At 44.3% G+C, this 18,065-nt stretch overlaps 1 protein-coding gene across 2 annotated transcripts; it reads right to left on the bottom strand.

Moving 5' to 3' along the window:
- Nucleotides 1-13,251: 13,251 nt before the first annotated feature.
- Nucleotides 13,252-16,965, bottom strand: LOC109883256 (motor neuron and pancreas homeobox protein 1). Of its 2 annotated transcripts, none has more exons than XM_031801808.1 (3): nt 16,396-16,965; nt 15,280-15,484; nt 13,252-15,011 (listed from the first exon to the last, which is right to left on the bottom strand). In XM_031801808.1, exons 1-3 carry the CDS (start codon nt 16,812-16,814, stop codon nt 14,640-14,642), a joined length of 996 nt encoding a protein of 331 aa, XP_031657668.1. In that variant the 5' UTR covers nt 16,815-16,965; the 3' UTR covers nt 13,252-14,639. The 2 variants fall into 2 exon arrangements, with proteins under 2 accessions (XP_031657668.1, XP_020330875.1); XM_020475286.2 differs by having other exon boundaries at nt 15,280-15,440; nt 16,400-16,965.
- Between the last annotated feature and the right edge of the window lie 1,100 nt (nt 16,966-18,065).

Genomic DNA, 18,065 nt, shown 5'->3' with positions numbered 1-18,065 from the left:
TCGATGTCTATCAATGTCACCTGAACAGACAGTTCGTGTCACAGCTGCTGGTATTTCAATCAAATGTATTTATAAAGCCCTTTTTACATCAGCCGATGTCACAAAGTTCTGTATAGAAACCCAGACTAAAACCCCAAACACAACAAGTAATGCAGATGTAGAGGCATAATATCATGTACCGGCATTATCTGACCAGTAGAGGGCGCCATTTGTCCTCATCCACGAGTAGACAACCCAGGCAGTAGGCCAGCAAGACTTCAGGATCACAAAACCTTCACGCCCGGGTCACAAAACCTTCACGTCAGGGTCACAAAACCTTCACGCCCGGGTCACAAAACCTTCACGTCAGGGTCACAAAACCTTCACACCAGGGTTACAAAACCTTCACGCCCAGGTCACAAAATCTTCACGCCCGGGTCACAAAACCTTCACGCCCGGGGTCACAAAACCTTCACGTCAGGGTCACAAAACCTTCACGCCCGGGTCACAAAACCTTCACGACAGGGTCACAAAACTGATGGCAGATGGCTGGCTGGATGGCAGATGGCTGGCTGGATGGCAGATGGCTGGCTGGCTGGATGACAGATGGCTGGCTGGCTGGATAACAGATGGCTGGCTGGCTGGATGACAGATGGCTGGCTGGATGACAGATGGCTGGCTGGATGGCATATGGCTGGCTGGCTGGATGACAGATGGCTGGCTGGCTGGATGACAGATGGCTGGCTGGCTGGATGACAGATGGCTGGCTGGCTGGATGACAGATGGCTGGCTGGCTGGATGACAGATGGCTGGCTGGATGGATGACAGATGGCTGGCTGGATGGATGACAGATGGCTGGCTGGCTGGATGACAGATGGCTGGCTGGCTGGATGACCGATGGCTGTCTGGATGACAGATGGCTGGATGGATGACAGATGGCTGGATATCTGGCAGTTACAGTATATTTATTACACTGGATGTACAGTGTACTTGATTAGTGATAAATAAATATATACATTTCTAATTAGTAGAATTTGTTATCTGTTTTTGCACTTATTTACTTATAGTATATAGTGTTTTATGGTGAGGTTTTCATATAAGCCCTTGGGCTTCCAACCACACCTGCACACTGTTTTCAATAATGTGTTTTTAATATGTATTGTTGTCTATCACTTGTTTAATTTGGTTCAAATAAATAAATAATATATATATATATATTTAAATACCGCCAAGATATGCTAAGCTCTCACCATTAGCAATAACAGGGGAGGTTAGCATTGTTTGGGGGATATGCTAAGCTCTCACCATTACCAATAACAGGAGAGGTTAGCATTGTTTGGGGGATATGCTAAGCTCTCACCATTACCAATAACAGGAGAGGTTAGCATTGTTTGGGGGATATGCTAAGCTCTCACCATTACCAATAACAGGAGAGGTTAGCATTGTTTGGGGGATATGCTAAGCTCTCACCATTACCAATAACAGGGGAGGTTAGCATTGTTTGGGGGATATGCTAAGCTCTCACCATTACCAATAACAGGGGAGGTTAGCATTGTTTGGGGGATATGCTAAGCTCTCACCATTACCAATAACAGGGGAGGTTAGCATTGTTTGGGGGATATGCTAAGCTCTCACCATTACCAATAACAGGGGAGGTTAGCATTGTTTTGGGGATATGCTAAGCTCTCACCATTACCAATAACAGGGGAGGTTAGCATTGTTTGGGGGATATGCTAAGCTCTCACCATTACCAATAACAGGGGAGGTTAGCATTGTTTGGGGGATATGCTAAGCTCTCACCATTACCAATAACAGGGGAGGTTAGCATTGTTTGGGGGATATGCTAAGCTCTCACCATTAGCAATAACAGGGGAGGTTAGCATTGTTTGGGGGATATGCTAAGCTCTCACCATTACCAATAACAGGGGAGGTTAGCATTGTTTGGGGGATATGCTAAGCTCTCACCATTACCAATAACAGGGGAGGTTAGCATTGTTTGGGGGATATGCTAAGCTCTCACCATTACCAATAACAGGGGAGGTTAGCATTGTTTGGGGGATATGCTAAGCTCTCACCATTACCAATAACAGGGGAGGTTAGCATTGTTTGGGGGATATGATAAGCTCTCACCATTACCAATAACAGGGGAGGTTAGCATTGTTTGGGGGATATGCTAAGCTCTCACCATTACCAATAACAGGGGAGGTTAGCATTGTTTGGGGGATATGCTAAGCTCTCACCATTACCAATAACAGGGGAGGTTAGCATTGTTTGGGGGATATGATAAGTCTGTAACTTTCTCACTCATCTGAATTCACGATATCTGTAATCATGGTAGCATCCACATTTAGTTAGTGTGTTCATAACCTGTTACCGAGAGACAACAGGCTGGGGATGAGATTAGCACATTCATTATGGACACGGTACGAAGCTTTCCTTGTTGAGCATGGATCGGATCTATCCGTTTAGCCTAGAGTTGATATAGAAAGCAGATTGGGACGTAGAGACGATGCTATTAAAACTCAATTGGTCTCCCTGCCCCTGTCTGGGTCTCAATCCCAGTATTCAGTAGGGCAGAGACCTCTCGTCTCATCCTTACCTCACCCTACACTTTCTCATCCTCACCTCATCCTCACCTCATCCACAGACAGTCTATGACCTGGTTGATACAGAGAGACAGACAGTCTATGTTCTGGTTGATACACAGAGACAGTCAGTCTATGTTCTGGTTGATACACAGAGACAGCCAGTCTATGTTCTGGTTGATACTCAGAGACCGTCAGTCTATGACCTGATGGCTTGATACACAGAGACAGTCAGTCTATGTTCTGGTTGATACACAGAGACAGCCAGTCTATGACCTGATTGATACTCAGAGACAGACAGTCTATGTTCTGGTTGATACATAGAGACAGTCAGTCTATGTTCTTGTTGATATACAGAGACAGCCAGTCTATGTTCTGGTTGATATACAGAGACAGCCAGTCTATGACCTGATTGATACTCAGAGACAGTCAGTCTATGACCTGGTTGATACTCAGAGACAGTCAGGGAGGTGGGGGGGACCTCCCTGTCCCCGGGTTAGGGTGTGGCAGCGCCATCAGGATGTAGTAGAGATGGGGACGGGGTATGGGTGTAAGGAGCGTGTCAGCTGGGTGAAGTAGGGCATGGCTTCAGCCATACTGTTCACCAGAGAGTGGTTGACGTGAGGTTCGTCCAGGAGGCTCCTATAGGGAACAATGACAGAAGATACAGCTATACACCAACTCCATGGTGAATAGTGGAGAGGCTGGTGAGAACATGGGAGATGTGTGTGTCCGGCTAGAAGGATCACTCTGAGTCTCAGGGCCTTTTAAAAATATATATATATATTATTTTGTTGTTGTATTTTTATATGATTATACAGATAGCACAGAACAGGTAGAAGGCAGAACACACACGGAAAATCAAACCCACCCCACCCTACCAAAATCAAACCCACCCCAACACCCCCTTGCTCTAACAGAGCCCCACCCCAAAACCAGAGTTAAGGCAGGCATGATATAAACTCAGCAAAAAAAAGAAACGTCCTCTCGCTGTCAACTGCGTTTATTTTCAGAAAACTTAACACGTGTAAATATTTGTATGAACATAACAATATTCAACAACTGAGACATAAACTGGACGAGTTCCACAGACATGTGACTAACAGAAATTGAACAAAGGGAGGGTCATAATCAAAAGTAACAGTCAGTATCTGGTGTGGCCACCAGCTGCATTAAGTACTGCAGTGCATGTTCTCCTCATGGACTGCACCAGATTTGCCAGTTCTTGCTGTGAGATGTTACCCCACTCTTCCATCAAGGCACCTGCAAGTTCCCGGACATTTCTGGGGGGGGATGGCCCTAGTCCTCACCCTCCGATCCAAGAGGTCCCAGGAGTGCTCAATGGGATTGAGATCCGGGCTCTTCGCTGGCCATGGCAGAACACTGACATTACTGCCTTGCAGGAAATCACACACATAACGAGCAGTACGGCTGGTGGCATTGTCATGCTGGAGGGTCATGTCAGGATGAGCCTGCAGGAAGGGTACCACATGAGGGAGGAGGATGTCTTCCCTGTAACGCACAGCGTTGAGACTGCCTGCAATGACAACAAGCTCAGTCCGATGATGCTGTGACACACCGCCCCAGACCATAACGGACCCTCGACCTCCAAATCGATCCCGCTCCAGAGCACAGGCCTCGGTGTAACGCTCATTCCTTCTACGATAAACGCGAATCCGACCATCACCCCTGGTGAGACAAAACCGCGACTCGTCAGTGAAGAGCACTTTTTGCCAGTCCTGTCTTATCCAGCGACGGCGGGTTTGTGCCCATAGGCGACATTGTAACGAGCAGTACGGCTGGTGGCATTGTCATGCTGGAGGGTCATGTCAGGATGAGCCTGCAGGAAGGGTACCACATGAGGGAGGAGGATGTCTTCCCTGTAACGCACAGCGTTGAGACTGCCTGCAATGACAACAAGCTCAGTCCGATGATGCTGTGACACACCGCCCCAGACCATAACGGACCCTCGACCTCCAAATCGATCCCGCTCCAGAGCACAGGCCTCGGTGTAACGCTCATTCCTTCTACGATAAACGCGAATCCGACCATCACCCCTGGTGAGACAAAACCGCGACTCGTCAGTGAAGAGCACTTTTTGCCAGTCCTGTCTTATCCAGCGACGGCGGGTTTGTGCCCATAGGCGACATTGTTGCCGGTGATGTCTGGTGATGACCTGCCTTACAACAGGCCTACAAGCCCTCAGTCCAGCCTCTCTCATCCTATTGTGGATAGTCTGAGCACTGATGGAGGGATTGTGCATTCCCTGGTGTAACTTGGGCAGTTGTTATTGCCGTCCGGTACCTGTCCCGCAGGTGTGATGTTCAGATGTACCGACCCTGTGCAGGTGTTGCTACACATGGTCTGCCACTGCGAGGATGATCAGCTGTCCGTCCTGTCTCCCTGCAGCGCCATCTTAGGCGTCTCACAGTAATTCTACAAGGGGGGGGGGGGGATTCCACAGAACAAAGAAAGCGCCAGAACATTGCAGATGTCTTCGGTGACTCTAGAGGTTGCTCTCAGCAACGGGACCGTCGGGGGCTTCCGGGATGACTCGGAGGCAAGGTGGAATCTCTGGACGTGCGAGCGAAATTGAATTTCCTCTCCATCCGTCGTTCCCGCAATCGCCCATCGATGCGGATGGTCAAAGTGATGAGGGAGTCAAGATCCGTGGTTAACTCCCGAGTAGCAAGCTCATCCTTAACCTCCTCTGAGACGCTGTGCAGGAACATGTTGAGCTCCTGGCTTCACTCACTCTCCGCTGCTGACGTGTGGAAATCCACCGCCACTCTGCGGGCGTCCTACCGGAGCTGGATTAGCTTCTCACCCGGAGAACGGGGCAACCAAAACTATCCTCACCTTTCCCACGAACCCCTCCAGACTCAGGCACATGGCCGGCTGTTGTTCCCATACGGCGTTAGCCCAGGTGAGAGCCCTCCCAGACATCAGCGTGATGAGGTATGCTATCTTGGAGCGAACCGAGGGGAAGGAGGAGGGCTGAAGCTCGAAAATGAGGGCACACTGAGCAAAAAACGCCCGACAGGTGTTCGGATCACCATTAAAACGTTTCAGGGGAGGTCAATGAGGCTCCCGGGAATGTGGAGTGGCCGTTACTGAGGGTCGGTGGGGTTACCATCGTTGCCGGCTGCTCCCCAGACAACCCACAAAATTGCTCCTGTAGCATGTCCATCGTTTGGACCCCCTCCATCAGCCCACAAAGCAATTCCTCGTGCTGACCAATGGTGGCTCCTTGGGAGGAGATGGCGTTGCGCAACTGGGTCTGATGGGTCAGTCACGGCCAGTTCGTACTATCAGGTATGAACAGCGTCAAATTAACAATGGTTTAATGATCCAACAGGGGCATTCAGTAGACAGGTCAAGGCAGGCAGGGGTCAGTAAACCAGAGGTGATGCAATGGTACCAGATGGCAGGCAGGCTCAGGGTCAGGGACAGGCAGAGTGGTCAGGCAGGAGGGCTCAGAGTCAGGACAGGCAAGGGTCAAAACCAGGAGGGCGTGAAAAAGAGAGACTGGGAAAAGCAGGAGCTGAGCACAAAAAAGGCTGGTTGTCATGACAAACAAGACAAACTGACAACAGACAAACAGAGAACACGGTTATAAATCCACAGGGGATAATGGAGAAGATGGGCGACACCTGGAGTGGGGGTGGAGACAAGCACAAGGACAGGGGACACAGATCAGGGGGCAGTTTAACCACTATTAACCAATCTATCTTCACCCACTGCTGATGTAACAGAGAGCGTAGATTGCCTGGTGTTGCGGAACATGAAGCCGGTCTGTGATTGGTGGAGAACAGCACCCGGGGGGGCAGGAGGACAGACTCGGGTACGTCCAGAGCATGGCGAGGTATGGTCGCCCTCAGAGACACCTGGAACAACCCATCTTCACTGTGGAACTCTACGCTGTTCTGGCACTCACACTGTTCACACACCCGTACTGTACAACACAGAACTGTCCTTGACAGATCGATCAGATATGTCATTCATCTACGTGGAGTGGAATGTATAACTGGTGATATTCCAAATAGCTCAGACTTCAGGTTTGAGTGCTTACCCTATCAAGGGGGAAGAGAGAGAGAGAGACGATGTGAAGAAACAGGATGGTGAACAACTTAGACACAGGAAAGCCTGAGAAAGACAAAAGAAACTAAATGTTACTAAACACCACGGAGTTTATTCAAACATCAAGGGCTTATAACTGCCTCCCCTGTTCCTATCTGACCATATCTAAAGTAGGGCACTACATAGGGAATATGGCCCTATCTAAAGTAGTGCACTACGTAGGGAATAGGGCCCTATCTAAAGTAGGGCACTATATAGGGAATAGGGCCCTATCTAAAGTAGTGCACTATATAGGGAATAGGGCCCTATCTAAAGTAGTGCACTATATAGGGAATATGGCCCTATCTAAAGTAGTGCACTATATAGGGAATATGGCCCTATCTAAAGTAGTGCACTACATAGGGAATAGGGCCCTATCTAAAGTAGTGCACTACATAGGGAATAGGGCCCTATCTAAAGTAGTGCACTACATAGGGAATAGGGCCCTATCTAAAGTAGGGCACAACATAGGGGATATGGCCCTATCTAAAGTAGTGCACTACATAGGGAATAGGGCCCTATCTAAAGTAGTGCACTATATAGGGAATAGGGCCCTATCTAAAGTAGTGCACTATATAGGGAATAGGGCCCTATCTAAAGTAGTGCACTATATAGGGAATATGGCCCTATCTAAAGTAGGGCACTACATAGGGAATAGGGCCCTATCTAAAGTAGGGCACTACATAGGGAATAGGGCCCCATCTAAAGTAGGGCACTATATAGGGAATATGGCCCTATCTAAAGTAGTGCACTATATAGGGAATATGGCCCTATCTAAAGTAGTGCACTAGATAGGGAATAGGGCCCTATCTAAAGTAGTGCACTATATAGGGAATAGGGCACTATCTAAAGTAGTGCACTACATAGGGAATATGGCCCTATCTAAAGTAGTGCACTATATAGGGAATAGGGCACTATCTAAAGTAGTGCACTATATAGGGAATAGGGCCCTATCTAAAGTAGTGCACTATATAGGGAATAGGGCCCTATCTAAAGTAGTGCACTATATAGGGAATAGGGCCCTATCTAAAGTAGGGCACTACATAGGGAATATGGCCCTATCTAAAGTAGTGCACTATATAGGGAATAGGGCCCTATCTAAAGTAGTGCACTATATAGGGAATAGGGCCCTATCTAAAGTAGTGCACTATATAGGGAATAGGGCCCTATCTAAAGTAGTGCACTATATAGGGAATAGGGCCCTATCTAAAGTAGTGCACTATATAGGGAATAGGGCCCTATCTAAAGTAGTGCACTATATAGGGAATAGGGCCCTATCTAAAGTAGGGCACTACATAGGGAATATGGCCCTATCTAAAGTAGTGCACTATATAGGGAATAGGGCCCTATCTAAAGTAGGGCACTACATAGGGAATATGGCCCTATCTAAAGTAGTGCACTATATAGGGAATAGGGCCCTATCTAAAGTAGTGCACTATATAGGGAATAGGGCCCTATCTAAAGTAGTGCACTATATAGGGAATAGGGCCCTATCTAAAGTAGTGCACTTTATAGGGAATAGGGCCCTATCTAAAGTAGTGCACTATATAGGGAATAGGGCCCTATCTAAAGTAGGGCACTACATAGGGAATATGGCCCTATCTAAAGTAGTGCACTATATAGGGAATAGGGCCCTATCTAAAGTAGTGCACTATATAGGGAATAGGGCCCTATCTAAAGTAGTGCACTATATAGGGAATAGGGCCCTATCTAAAGTAGTGCACTTTATAGGGAATAGGGCCCTATCTAAAGTAGTGCACTATATAGGGAATAGGGCCCTATCTAAAGTAGTGCACTACATACGGAATAGGGCCCTATCTAAAGTAGCGCACTATATAGGGAATAGGGCCCTATCTAAAGTAGTGCACTACATAGGGAATAGGGCCCTATCTAAAGTAGTGCACTATATAGGGAATAGGGCCCTATCTAAAGTAGGGCACTATGTAAGGAATAGGGCCCTATCTAAAGTAGTGCACTACATAGGGAATAGGGTGTTATTGTAGACACTGTCCTGGAGAGATACAGTACCTGCTGTACAGATGACTAACCTGAAACGTAGTTTCTGTAGTTTAAGCTATCTGGGATACGCTAGTGTCCCACCTGGCCAAAAGCCAGGGAAAATGCAGAGCGCCAAATTCAAATAGATTACTATAAAATCAAACTTTCATGAATCACACGTGTAAGATACCAAATTAAAGCTACACGTGTTATGAATCCAGCCAACATGTCAGATTTCAAAAAGGCTTTTCGGCAAAAGCAAACGATGCTATTATCTGAGGATAGCACCTCCGTAAACAAAGAGGGAGAAGCATATTTCAACCCCGCAGGCGCGACACAAAATGCAGAAATAAAAATATAAAACATGCCTTTGACGAGCTTCTTTTATTGGCACTCCAATATGTCCCATAAACATCACAAATGGTCCTTTTGTTCGATTAATTCCGTCGATATATATCCACAATGTCCATTTATTTGGCGCATTTGATCCAGAAAAACACCGGTTCCTAGGCCGTCATTGAAAATAAGAATTTGTTCTTAACTGACTTGCCTAGTTAAATAAAGTATTAAAAAAAATTAACATTTTAAAAAATACAGGAGGAAAACAAACTACGTACACTGAGAATACCAAACATTCGGAAGACATTTCTAACATTTGGAACCCCCCCCCCTTTTGCCCTCAGAACATCCTCAGTTCGTCAGGACTACAAGGTGTCAGGTTATGGACTACAAGGTGTCAGGGTATGGACTACAAGGTGTCAGGGTATGGACTACAAGGTGTCAGGGTATGGACTACAAGGTGTCAGGTTATGGACTACAAGGTTTCAGGTTATGGACTACAAGGCTTCAGGGTATGGACTACAAGGTGTCAGGTTATGGACTACAAGGTGTCAGGTTATAGACTACAAGGTGTCAGGTTATGGACTACAAGGTGTCAGGTTATGGACTACAAGGTGTCAGGTTATGGACTACAAGGTGTCAGGTTATGGACTACAAGGTGTCAGGTTATGGACTACAAGGTGTCAGGGTATGGACTACAAGGTGTCAGGGTATGGACTACAAGGTGTCAGGTTATGGACTACAAGGTGTCGAAAGCGTATTATAATGTTGACTTCATTGCTCCCCACAGTTGTGTCAAGTTGGCTGGATGACCTTTGGGTGGTGGACCATTCTTGATACACACAGAAAACTGTATGAAAAACCCAGTAATGTTGCTGTTCTTGACACACTCAAACCGGTACGCCTGGCACCTACTACCGTACCCTGTTCAAAGGCACTTTAGTATTTTGTCTTGCGCGTTCACCAGACATATACAATTCACGTCTCAATTGTTTCAAGGCTGAAAAAAATCCCTTCTTTATAATGTCTCCACCCTTTCATTTACACTGATTGAAGTGCATTGAAAAAAAATGACATCAACCAGGGATCATAGCTTTCACCTGGATTCACCTGGTCCATCAATGTCACGGAAAGAGCAGGTGTTCTTAATGTTTTGTACAATCAGTGCATATGTGTTCACTGTGAAATTTTCCGTACCCATTCAGATGTGATGTCATCTGCCATGTCAGCCTATTTGAAACCACTGTACAAAAAAAGATATATCTTTCCCCTTTAACATCACGAAAAGAAAACAGTCTGTGGATTTATGACGCCTTCCAATTCCTATTGACTTAAGTGATATGACTAGGCAAGTAGGCACGGGGGGGAATAAGCAGTAGGAGTGATTACTAATGAAATCCGTCCATATTTAGGACAAGACCACAACTTGCTGATTGGTCAAAACACAAGGTGTATTTTACCAGGTCGTGCTGCTGAGATTACAAAACCAACCCATTGAAAGGTCGTGTTGTAAAACCTATCGTTTTGTTTGCGAACACTCAAGCCAATACTATTGGTATATTTTCCCACAAGTTTGTCAGACGAATAGCAGCAAAAAACATCTAGATTGGCTATGAGGTTAAATGTGCTATAGCTAGCTAGCAAGTAAAAGTTGCACCACTGACTATATTTTGGACAAGAATTTACAGCCATTTAATTTTTGGTATAATCTTAAATATAACATAGACATACCTCATTTAAATACGATACAATAAACATTTAGTTCACTATTTATGCCAGGGTAAGTATACTCCAGTTTCAATATTAGGACAGAATATTTGCCTCCATAGCAACGACGGCACCTGAGAGGGACATTTGTCATTCGTTTGCGAAATGCGCTATTCATTTTTTTTTGCAGCCTTTCTGTTGGGGATCATACATAATTTACTGGTAAGTCTTCATACAGACACAGACTATAGTTGCAATTGAAAAATATGTGCCTGTGAAATTTCCCTTATGAATGAGGGGGAAAAAACTAACATTTTACAATTAATTTCCTCAATATGTGACGAAAGAAGGGGAGGGAAAAGCATTCAATCAAAAGATGAACATGTTATTGGAGAGTGTGGACCATAGATATTTAACGTGTAACTACGCTGAGAGTCGGGAAGCAAGTACAGGAAGGGTATAATTTAACGACAAAACCAAGAAACACGCGCCAACAACGGAACAGAAACAATAACGTCTGGAGAAGAAGCCAAAGGGAGTGACAGATATAGGGAAGGTAATCAACAAGGTGATGGAGTCCAGGTGAGGCGCTGGTGCGCGTAACGGTGGTGACAGGTGAGCGTTATAATGAGCAGCCTGGTGACCCAGAGCGCCGGTAGATGGAGGATACGGGACAATAAATAGAATCTCATTCTACTTCTGTGATGTGGAGTCGTGGTTATATATTTAATCACTGCCTCTTACACTGCTCCTAGTAAAGTCCCATTTACTCTGAGATAATCATAATTTACTTTTCCACGAATTAAATGGGCTTGCTGACATCACCATCAGGAGATTTCCGTTTTTTTTTTTTACTTCCCTTTCATTAATTTAATTATTTGACTTATCAGTAAACCTGCCTCTGTAATTCATATTTGAAAGCCATGGTCATAAATTGTCCCTCTCTCCAAGCACAGTGTTTACTATGCAGTGTAGATTCCTCTTGTGTGTTAAAATACTTTTCTGTGTCATCTGGAGGTTAAACAAGACATGAGAGTGGTGGACTGGCGCAGATGGTGATGAAGAGAGTGGATGTGCATTTCAATGTGTAACACCGGGACCCTTCTTAGATTAGCCTGTTGCCTTACGTCACTGCAGAATACACAAGGAAATGCTAATCTTTTGCAATAGGTCTACTTAAAATAGGAGCTTGAGCAGTCATTTCAGATAATAAACAGAATATTTAATGTGTATAATTTCTTCCCATAAAGATGTAAAATGACATACAGTAAGTTAATAAATACTATATCAAATCAAATGTATTTATAAAGCCCTTCTTACATCAGCTGATATCTAGGTGTAGAAGCACGGTGGCTAGGAAAAACTCCCTAGAAAGACCAGAAACTAGGAAGAAACCTAGAGAGGAACCAGGCTATGAGAGGTGGGCCAGTCCTCTTCTGGCTGTGCCAGGTGGAGATTATAACAGAACATGGCCAAGATGTTCAAATGTTCATAGATGACCAGCAGGGTCAAATAATAATAATCATAGATTCTGACTGAAGTAGAATAGGAAGAAAGGTTAGGAGTCACTCCTGTTTGAGGTTTTGCAATTACAACATTGCATTTTATGAGTACTCTTTTTCTTTCCTTATTATTTTTCCTCACATCGACAACATTGAAAAAGCAACATAAGAGCACCTAGTCTAACATTAAATATATGACTTAGAAATCAAAAGGGTTTAAATAACTTAAATAACAATACATCATAACATGACAGAATATCATTTGCGATTTACCTAGATAATGCAAGGTTCAAGGATGATTTACACACCTTCACACCTTAGTGTTAAAGTAACAGGTCATATCTTGTTCAGAGTTGGGTCGGCTTCGTTAAGTTGCATTAAAATGATCGTGTTTGGGTTTTTTTTGTGTGTTTTTTTTTTTACATCCCTTTCCTGCAGTCAAATGACCAAATTGCCCTCTAGTGGCCTCATGGGTGGAATGTAATTAACATTTTTCACAATACATTTTAATTTAAATTTTAAATACGCTTGTTTCTATGTCCAAAGGTTATATTTCAACATATGTGATGTATATAAAGTGTAATATTGGGATGCAAACTCAAGGTTGAATACATTTCAACTCTATATCTGACATGGTGCAGACGTCATCTTTTTGTTAAACCCACAACTATGTGTGTGAGGTGTATACTTTTGTTTCAAAGTAGATTTGTTTCAGACTACCCAGAATCCCTTTGGCCCCGATTTAGACCACTGCAGTAAATGTCATCCAAAAATTCCAACATGTGGCCTCAAATACAATATTGGATGCATGCAATCCTTTTTTTTTGTTGTGAGAGTTTTTTGTTGTTGTTGACAAACAGTGCTATTCAGGGCCAATATTGGCAGTGAAAGTATGACAAAAAATTGGGTGGATGTATGAAAGAAAATAGCTTAGTGGACTTATTAATGTGTTGTGAAATCTGTTATGAATGTATTGTAATGTTTTTAACATGGTATAACTGACTTTATTTAGCTCGAACCCAGGATCTGTAATAAATACAAATACAAAATGGTGTCATTGTTGGTATCCTTGTTGAATGTAATGAAAATTGTTAAACAAGAGGTGTTTTTGGACACACAACTATGACCAGAATGGACAAAACACAAAACGTGTGACATTTGATAGAGAGAAAACTACGAGGAGCATAAAAAGAATAACTATTTGTAACAACTCATTGCTGAATGTCTTAGGGCCACAGCTGAGGTGTTATAACCACTCATTGCTGAATGTCTTAGGGCCACAGCTGAGGTGTTATAACCACTCATTGCTGAATGTCTTAGGGCCACAGCTGAGGTGTTATAACAACTCATTGCTGAATGTCTTAGGGCCACAGCTGAGGTGTTATAACCACTCATTACTGAATGTCTTAGGGCCACAGCTGAGGTGTTATAACCACTCATTACTGAATGTCTTAGGGCCACAGCTGAGGTGTTATAACCACTCATTGCTGAATGTCTTAGGGCCACAGCTGAGGTGTTATAACCACTCATTGCTGAATGTCTTAGGGCCACAGCTGAGGTGTTATAACCACTCATTGCTGAATGTCTTAGGGCCACAGCTGAGGTGTTCTAACCACTCATTGCGGAATGTCTTAGGGCCACAGATGAGGTGAGTAGTTAGTAGTAGCCTACTTTGGATAACATTCTCAGTCTTCATCACTAGTCATGACTGTTGATGATGATACCTGCTGGTGAGTGTGGAGAAAATGTTGTTTACGTCCTGAATGGCACCCTATTCCCCATATAGTGGTTATGAGGACAGGCCCACTGTCCTCATAACCCCACCCCAACCCTTCTCTCCAGTCCAGGCCCACTGTCCTCATAACCCCACCCCAACCCTTCTCTCCAGTCCAGGCCCACTGTCCTCATAACCCCACCCCAACTCTTCTCTCCAGTCCAGGCCCACTGTCCTCATAACCCCACCCCAACCCTTCTCTCCAGTCCAGGCCCACTCTCCTCATAACCCCACCCCAACCCTTCTCTCCAGTCCAGGACCACTGTCCTCATAACCCCACCCCAACCCTTCTCTCCAGTCCAGGCCCACTCTCCTCATAACCCCACCCCAACTCTTCTCTCCAGTCCAGGCCCACTGTCCTCATAACCCCACCCCAACTCTTCTCTCCAGTCCAGGCCCACTGTCCTCATAACCCCACCCCAACCCTTCTCTCCAGTCCAGGCCCACTCTCCTCATAACCCCACCCCAACCCTTCTCTCCAGTCCAGGACCACTGTCCTCATAACCCCACCCCAACCCTTCTCTCCAGTCCAGGCCCACTCTCCTCATATCCCCATCCCAACCTTTCTCTCCAGTCCAGGCCCACTGTCCTCATAACCCCACCCCAACCCTTCTCTCCAGTCCAGGCCTACTGTCCTCATAACCCCACCCCAACCCTTCTCTCCAGTCCAGGCCCACTGTCCTCTAGTTCATTGTCTGAGTAGGAACCATGAGAACTATAGCTGAGCTCTGTCGCAGTGTGCCTCAGGAAATGTGTAGGGTGAGACAGTAAACCCACTCCAGCTCCTACGGTATCAGCACTTAACACATCATCTTCTTCCCCTGCTCCCAGATCCTCCTCATCTTCATCGTCCGGGGTACCAGAGTTACGGGTGTCTCCAGACCCGGTATTGCTGCCCTGCTTCCCCCCGTGGGGACAGTCGGAGTCACCTTGGCCCTTGATTGCCTGCTCCTTAGCCTTGCGGCTCCGCTTCCACTTCATCCGCCTGTTCTGGAACCAGATCTTCACCTGAACGGAACACGACAGTTACGCGAGGATAAACATGTCAGTCAAAACAACCTGCGGCTCATTTCAGTGGGTCTAAAGTTTTACGGCATGAATAGACATTTATCCAACTGTTATCTCTATGGGACTGCAGATGGATATGAGCTATGTAGCTAAATCTGGAGCAATATTTATTGGGCATGGTCCCTGACACATAAAATAATAAACTTTTCACACAATTGCACACAAAAAAAAAAGGATTGAAAATCAGTTCAGGGATCATCATGCTCACCTGTGTCTCTGTGAGCATGAGAGAGGTGGCCACCTCAAAGCGTTTAGGTCTGGACAGGTATTTGTTGAGTTTGAACTGGTTCTCCAGCTGTAGTAGCTGTTGACTGGTGAAGGCTGTTCTGGGCCTACGACACTTTCCCATCAGACTGGCCTGAGAAGAGGCTGGAGTGGAGACCATGAGAGAGAGGTTATTATCACATGTTAAACTACTACTACTACTACTACTACTGCTACTACTAATAATAATAATAGTTATTATAAAATAGTTATAATGATAATAATCTATGGTTTATTTATGTCACATTTATTTCAGGTTCTTGCTCTTCGGGAGGATGATGGGGCTGAGATATAAACATTTTCATCTTTAAAAGCCGTCCTTTCTGATGATATCAGTTTTATTGGACTTTGGTTTACAGTTGGCCTGAGGACACGGTGATATGGCTTTAGCAGGGCTATAAAACTCAACAGAATGCCATTAAATTAATGAAAATTTCAATAGCGGGACTTTGTTGATGAAGTGGACATATTGCATCAGGTGTTTCTTTATTGTATATTGTAATAATAATAATAAACTCACACTTTGGCTATCGCCTATTAATTAAAATGTTATTTATGACTAAAGGTAAATCATGACAGAGATGTGATTATGGCTCAGGAGTAAATGGGCTACTGGTCCAATGATACTCAAGATCGCCTGAAAGATGCAATGACAACTTATTTTTTGTGTGTTTTGACTGCTTATTCTAGATAATATCTGCATTTAAAACGAATCATTTACAAATCCATTATTTTTTAATTAATTCAGAAAAAGAACAGCAAAATCTAAGACATGAAAATAATATTTTATTTATTTAGTGCGTCCTCCTACAATGTAGTAAATTCGACATATTGTTCAACGAAATTTTAACGGCTAAATAATTTAAATAAAATAAACCGAAATTATGCAGCACCAATACAGTAATTAGGTTTAATAAGCAAAAGACAACATTCTGTTTCAATAATTTATTTACAACTACTTTATTTTCACACAATATATTTTATAGCTATTATGAACAGTGGTAGAGAGAGACACTTCAATTATATTCAAAGAATGACAAATGAGACGCCTGAAAGCTACTTGCCACCATAGTCTCCGAGTCTTGGCATCATCATTCCAGCTCTAATCCAGTGTTCTAGAGGAAACCCAGCCATAACTGCTGCCCTTAGATGCTCCGGGTACGGCTGGGCGAAACTGGGATAGGCGAAGGCTGTGTGCTGGCCACTCAGAGCCGCGACGGGGTACATGTGGGTGGGATACATTCCAGGGATGGCCCCCTGAGACAGCTGGGTCAGTCCCTGGTGAGAGAAATTCAATAGACCCGGTTTGGGGATATTCCCGGTCTGAATGTGGATACCGCTGGTGGTCCTCCGCTGGGATTGGGTCTCCGACCGGCGGCACGAGAATGGGTTGTCCTCAGAACACAGTCCCTGGGAGCTGTCTCGGTCCACCCGGTGCGCCAACAGCGCGTCGATTCCAAAGTTCTTAGATTTTGCCATTGTGTACTTTTCCTAAGACTTTACACCAACTCGAATTATTCTTCTGGGTTCTGATTGCTGGATTAGAGTTGTTTTAGGTTGTAATTTTTGTTTTTGTTCTAATTTGTCCGTCCGTGCCGTGCGGTGCCAGTCGCTCCTCTGCTTCCTTTGCGATTCGTCCCCACCTGAAACTGGCAACTTTTCTCACAACGCTCTGCAATTGAACCTCGGAAATGTATAAACGGGATCCTTGGGACGTCCCAACTCGGTCGAACCTCCCCAAACCCGCCCCCCCAAACCTGCCTCTGATTGGCTCATCTTCTTCCACTAATTGGTCTTTTGACCAATCAGATCAGAATTGGGCTGCGTGTTTGGGGACTTTATAGCAGGTGTCAAACTTATTCCACGGAGGGCAGAGTATCTGCAGGTTTTAGTTTTTTCTTTCAAGTAAGACCTAGACAACCAGGTGAGGGGAGTTCCTTACGAATTAGTGACCTTAATTCATCCATCTAGTATAAGGGTGGAGCTCGATAGCTGAAAAAGTATTTTTTAGGCCTATATAGGAGATGAAACAAATAGTTAAAGTCAAAAAAACTAAAACAGTCTTCCATCCGTGACATCACAGTGATTTCTTTCCATAATAGAAAATATCACAATGCACGTAACACAATACAAATAACCCAATGGAGAAAGATGAAGCTCAAATTTAACCTATCGTTTATGGAAATGTATTTGTCACCTTTCTAGGAAGCAGCAGCCTAGGAATACTACGAGCCCGTGCAGTGAGTGAAAGGCCTATATCATTTAGATTCTGAACATTACGCATTCCTGCTGTCCATTCTCATTCATCTTTTTTTTGATAGATTCTAGACCTTTCCATTTAAAGACAACATAAATACAGCATTTTTGATTGACATGTCCACAAATTCTGTCGTCGAGGAAGAAGTGGCCTAATATCCAGCGATATAAATCATCTTTATACCACAAATAATAATTAACGTTACATCTTTTGTTGATTCAATTTTTTGACTTTGTTGGGTGCACTTTGTTGGGAAAAAGTTCCCAATTTTCATACTTGAGTAAAAGTAAAGATATTTTATTAGAAAATTACTCAGATAAAAGAGAAAGTCAGCCAGTAAACTGCTACTTGCAAAAGTAAAAAAGTATTTGGTTTTAAATATATTTATGTACCAAAAGTACATGTAAATGCTAAAATATACTTAATTATCCAAAGTCAAATTAAAAGTATAAATGATTTCAAAGTCCTTATAT

This window comes from Oncorhynchus kisutch, linkage group LG2, assembly GCF_002021735.2.
Source record: "Oncorhynchus kisutch isolate 150728-3 linkage group LG2, Okis_V2, whole genome shotgun sequence".
NCBI lineage: Eukaryota > Metazoa > Chordata > Actinopteri > Salmoniformes > Salmonidae > Oncorhynchus > Oncorhynchus kisutch.
This window is presented reverse-complemented; position numbering and strand designations above follow the sequence as displayed.

Excerpts from the sequence above, each read along its gene's own strand:
- LOC109883256 (XM_031801808.1), bottom strand. The coding sequence starts at position 16,814 with ATGGCAAAATCTAAGAACTTTGGAATCGACGCGCTGTTGGCGCACCGG. Across the intron at positions 15,485-16,395 it reads CTCGGAGACTATGGTGGCAA|TTTAACATGTGATAATAACC; the intron begins GTAGCTTTCAGG and ends TAGTAGTAGTAG. Across the intron at positions 15,012-15,279 it reads TCATGCTCACAGAGACACAG|GTGAAGATCTGGTTCCAGAA; the intron begins GTGAGCATGATG and ends TGTTCCGTTCAG.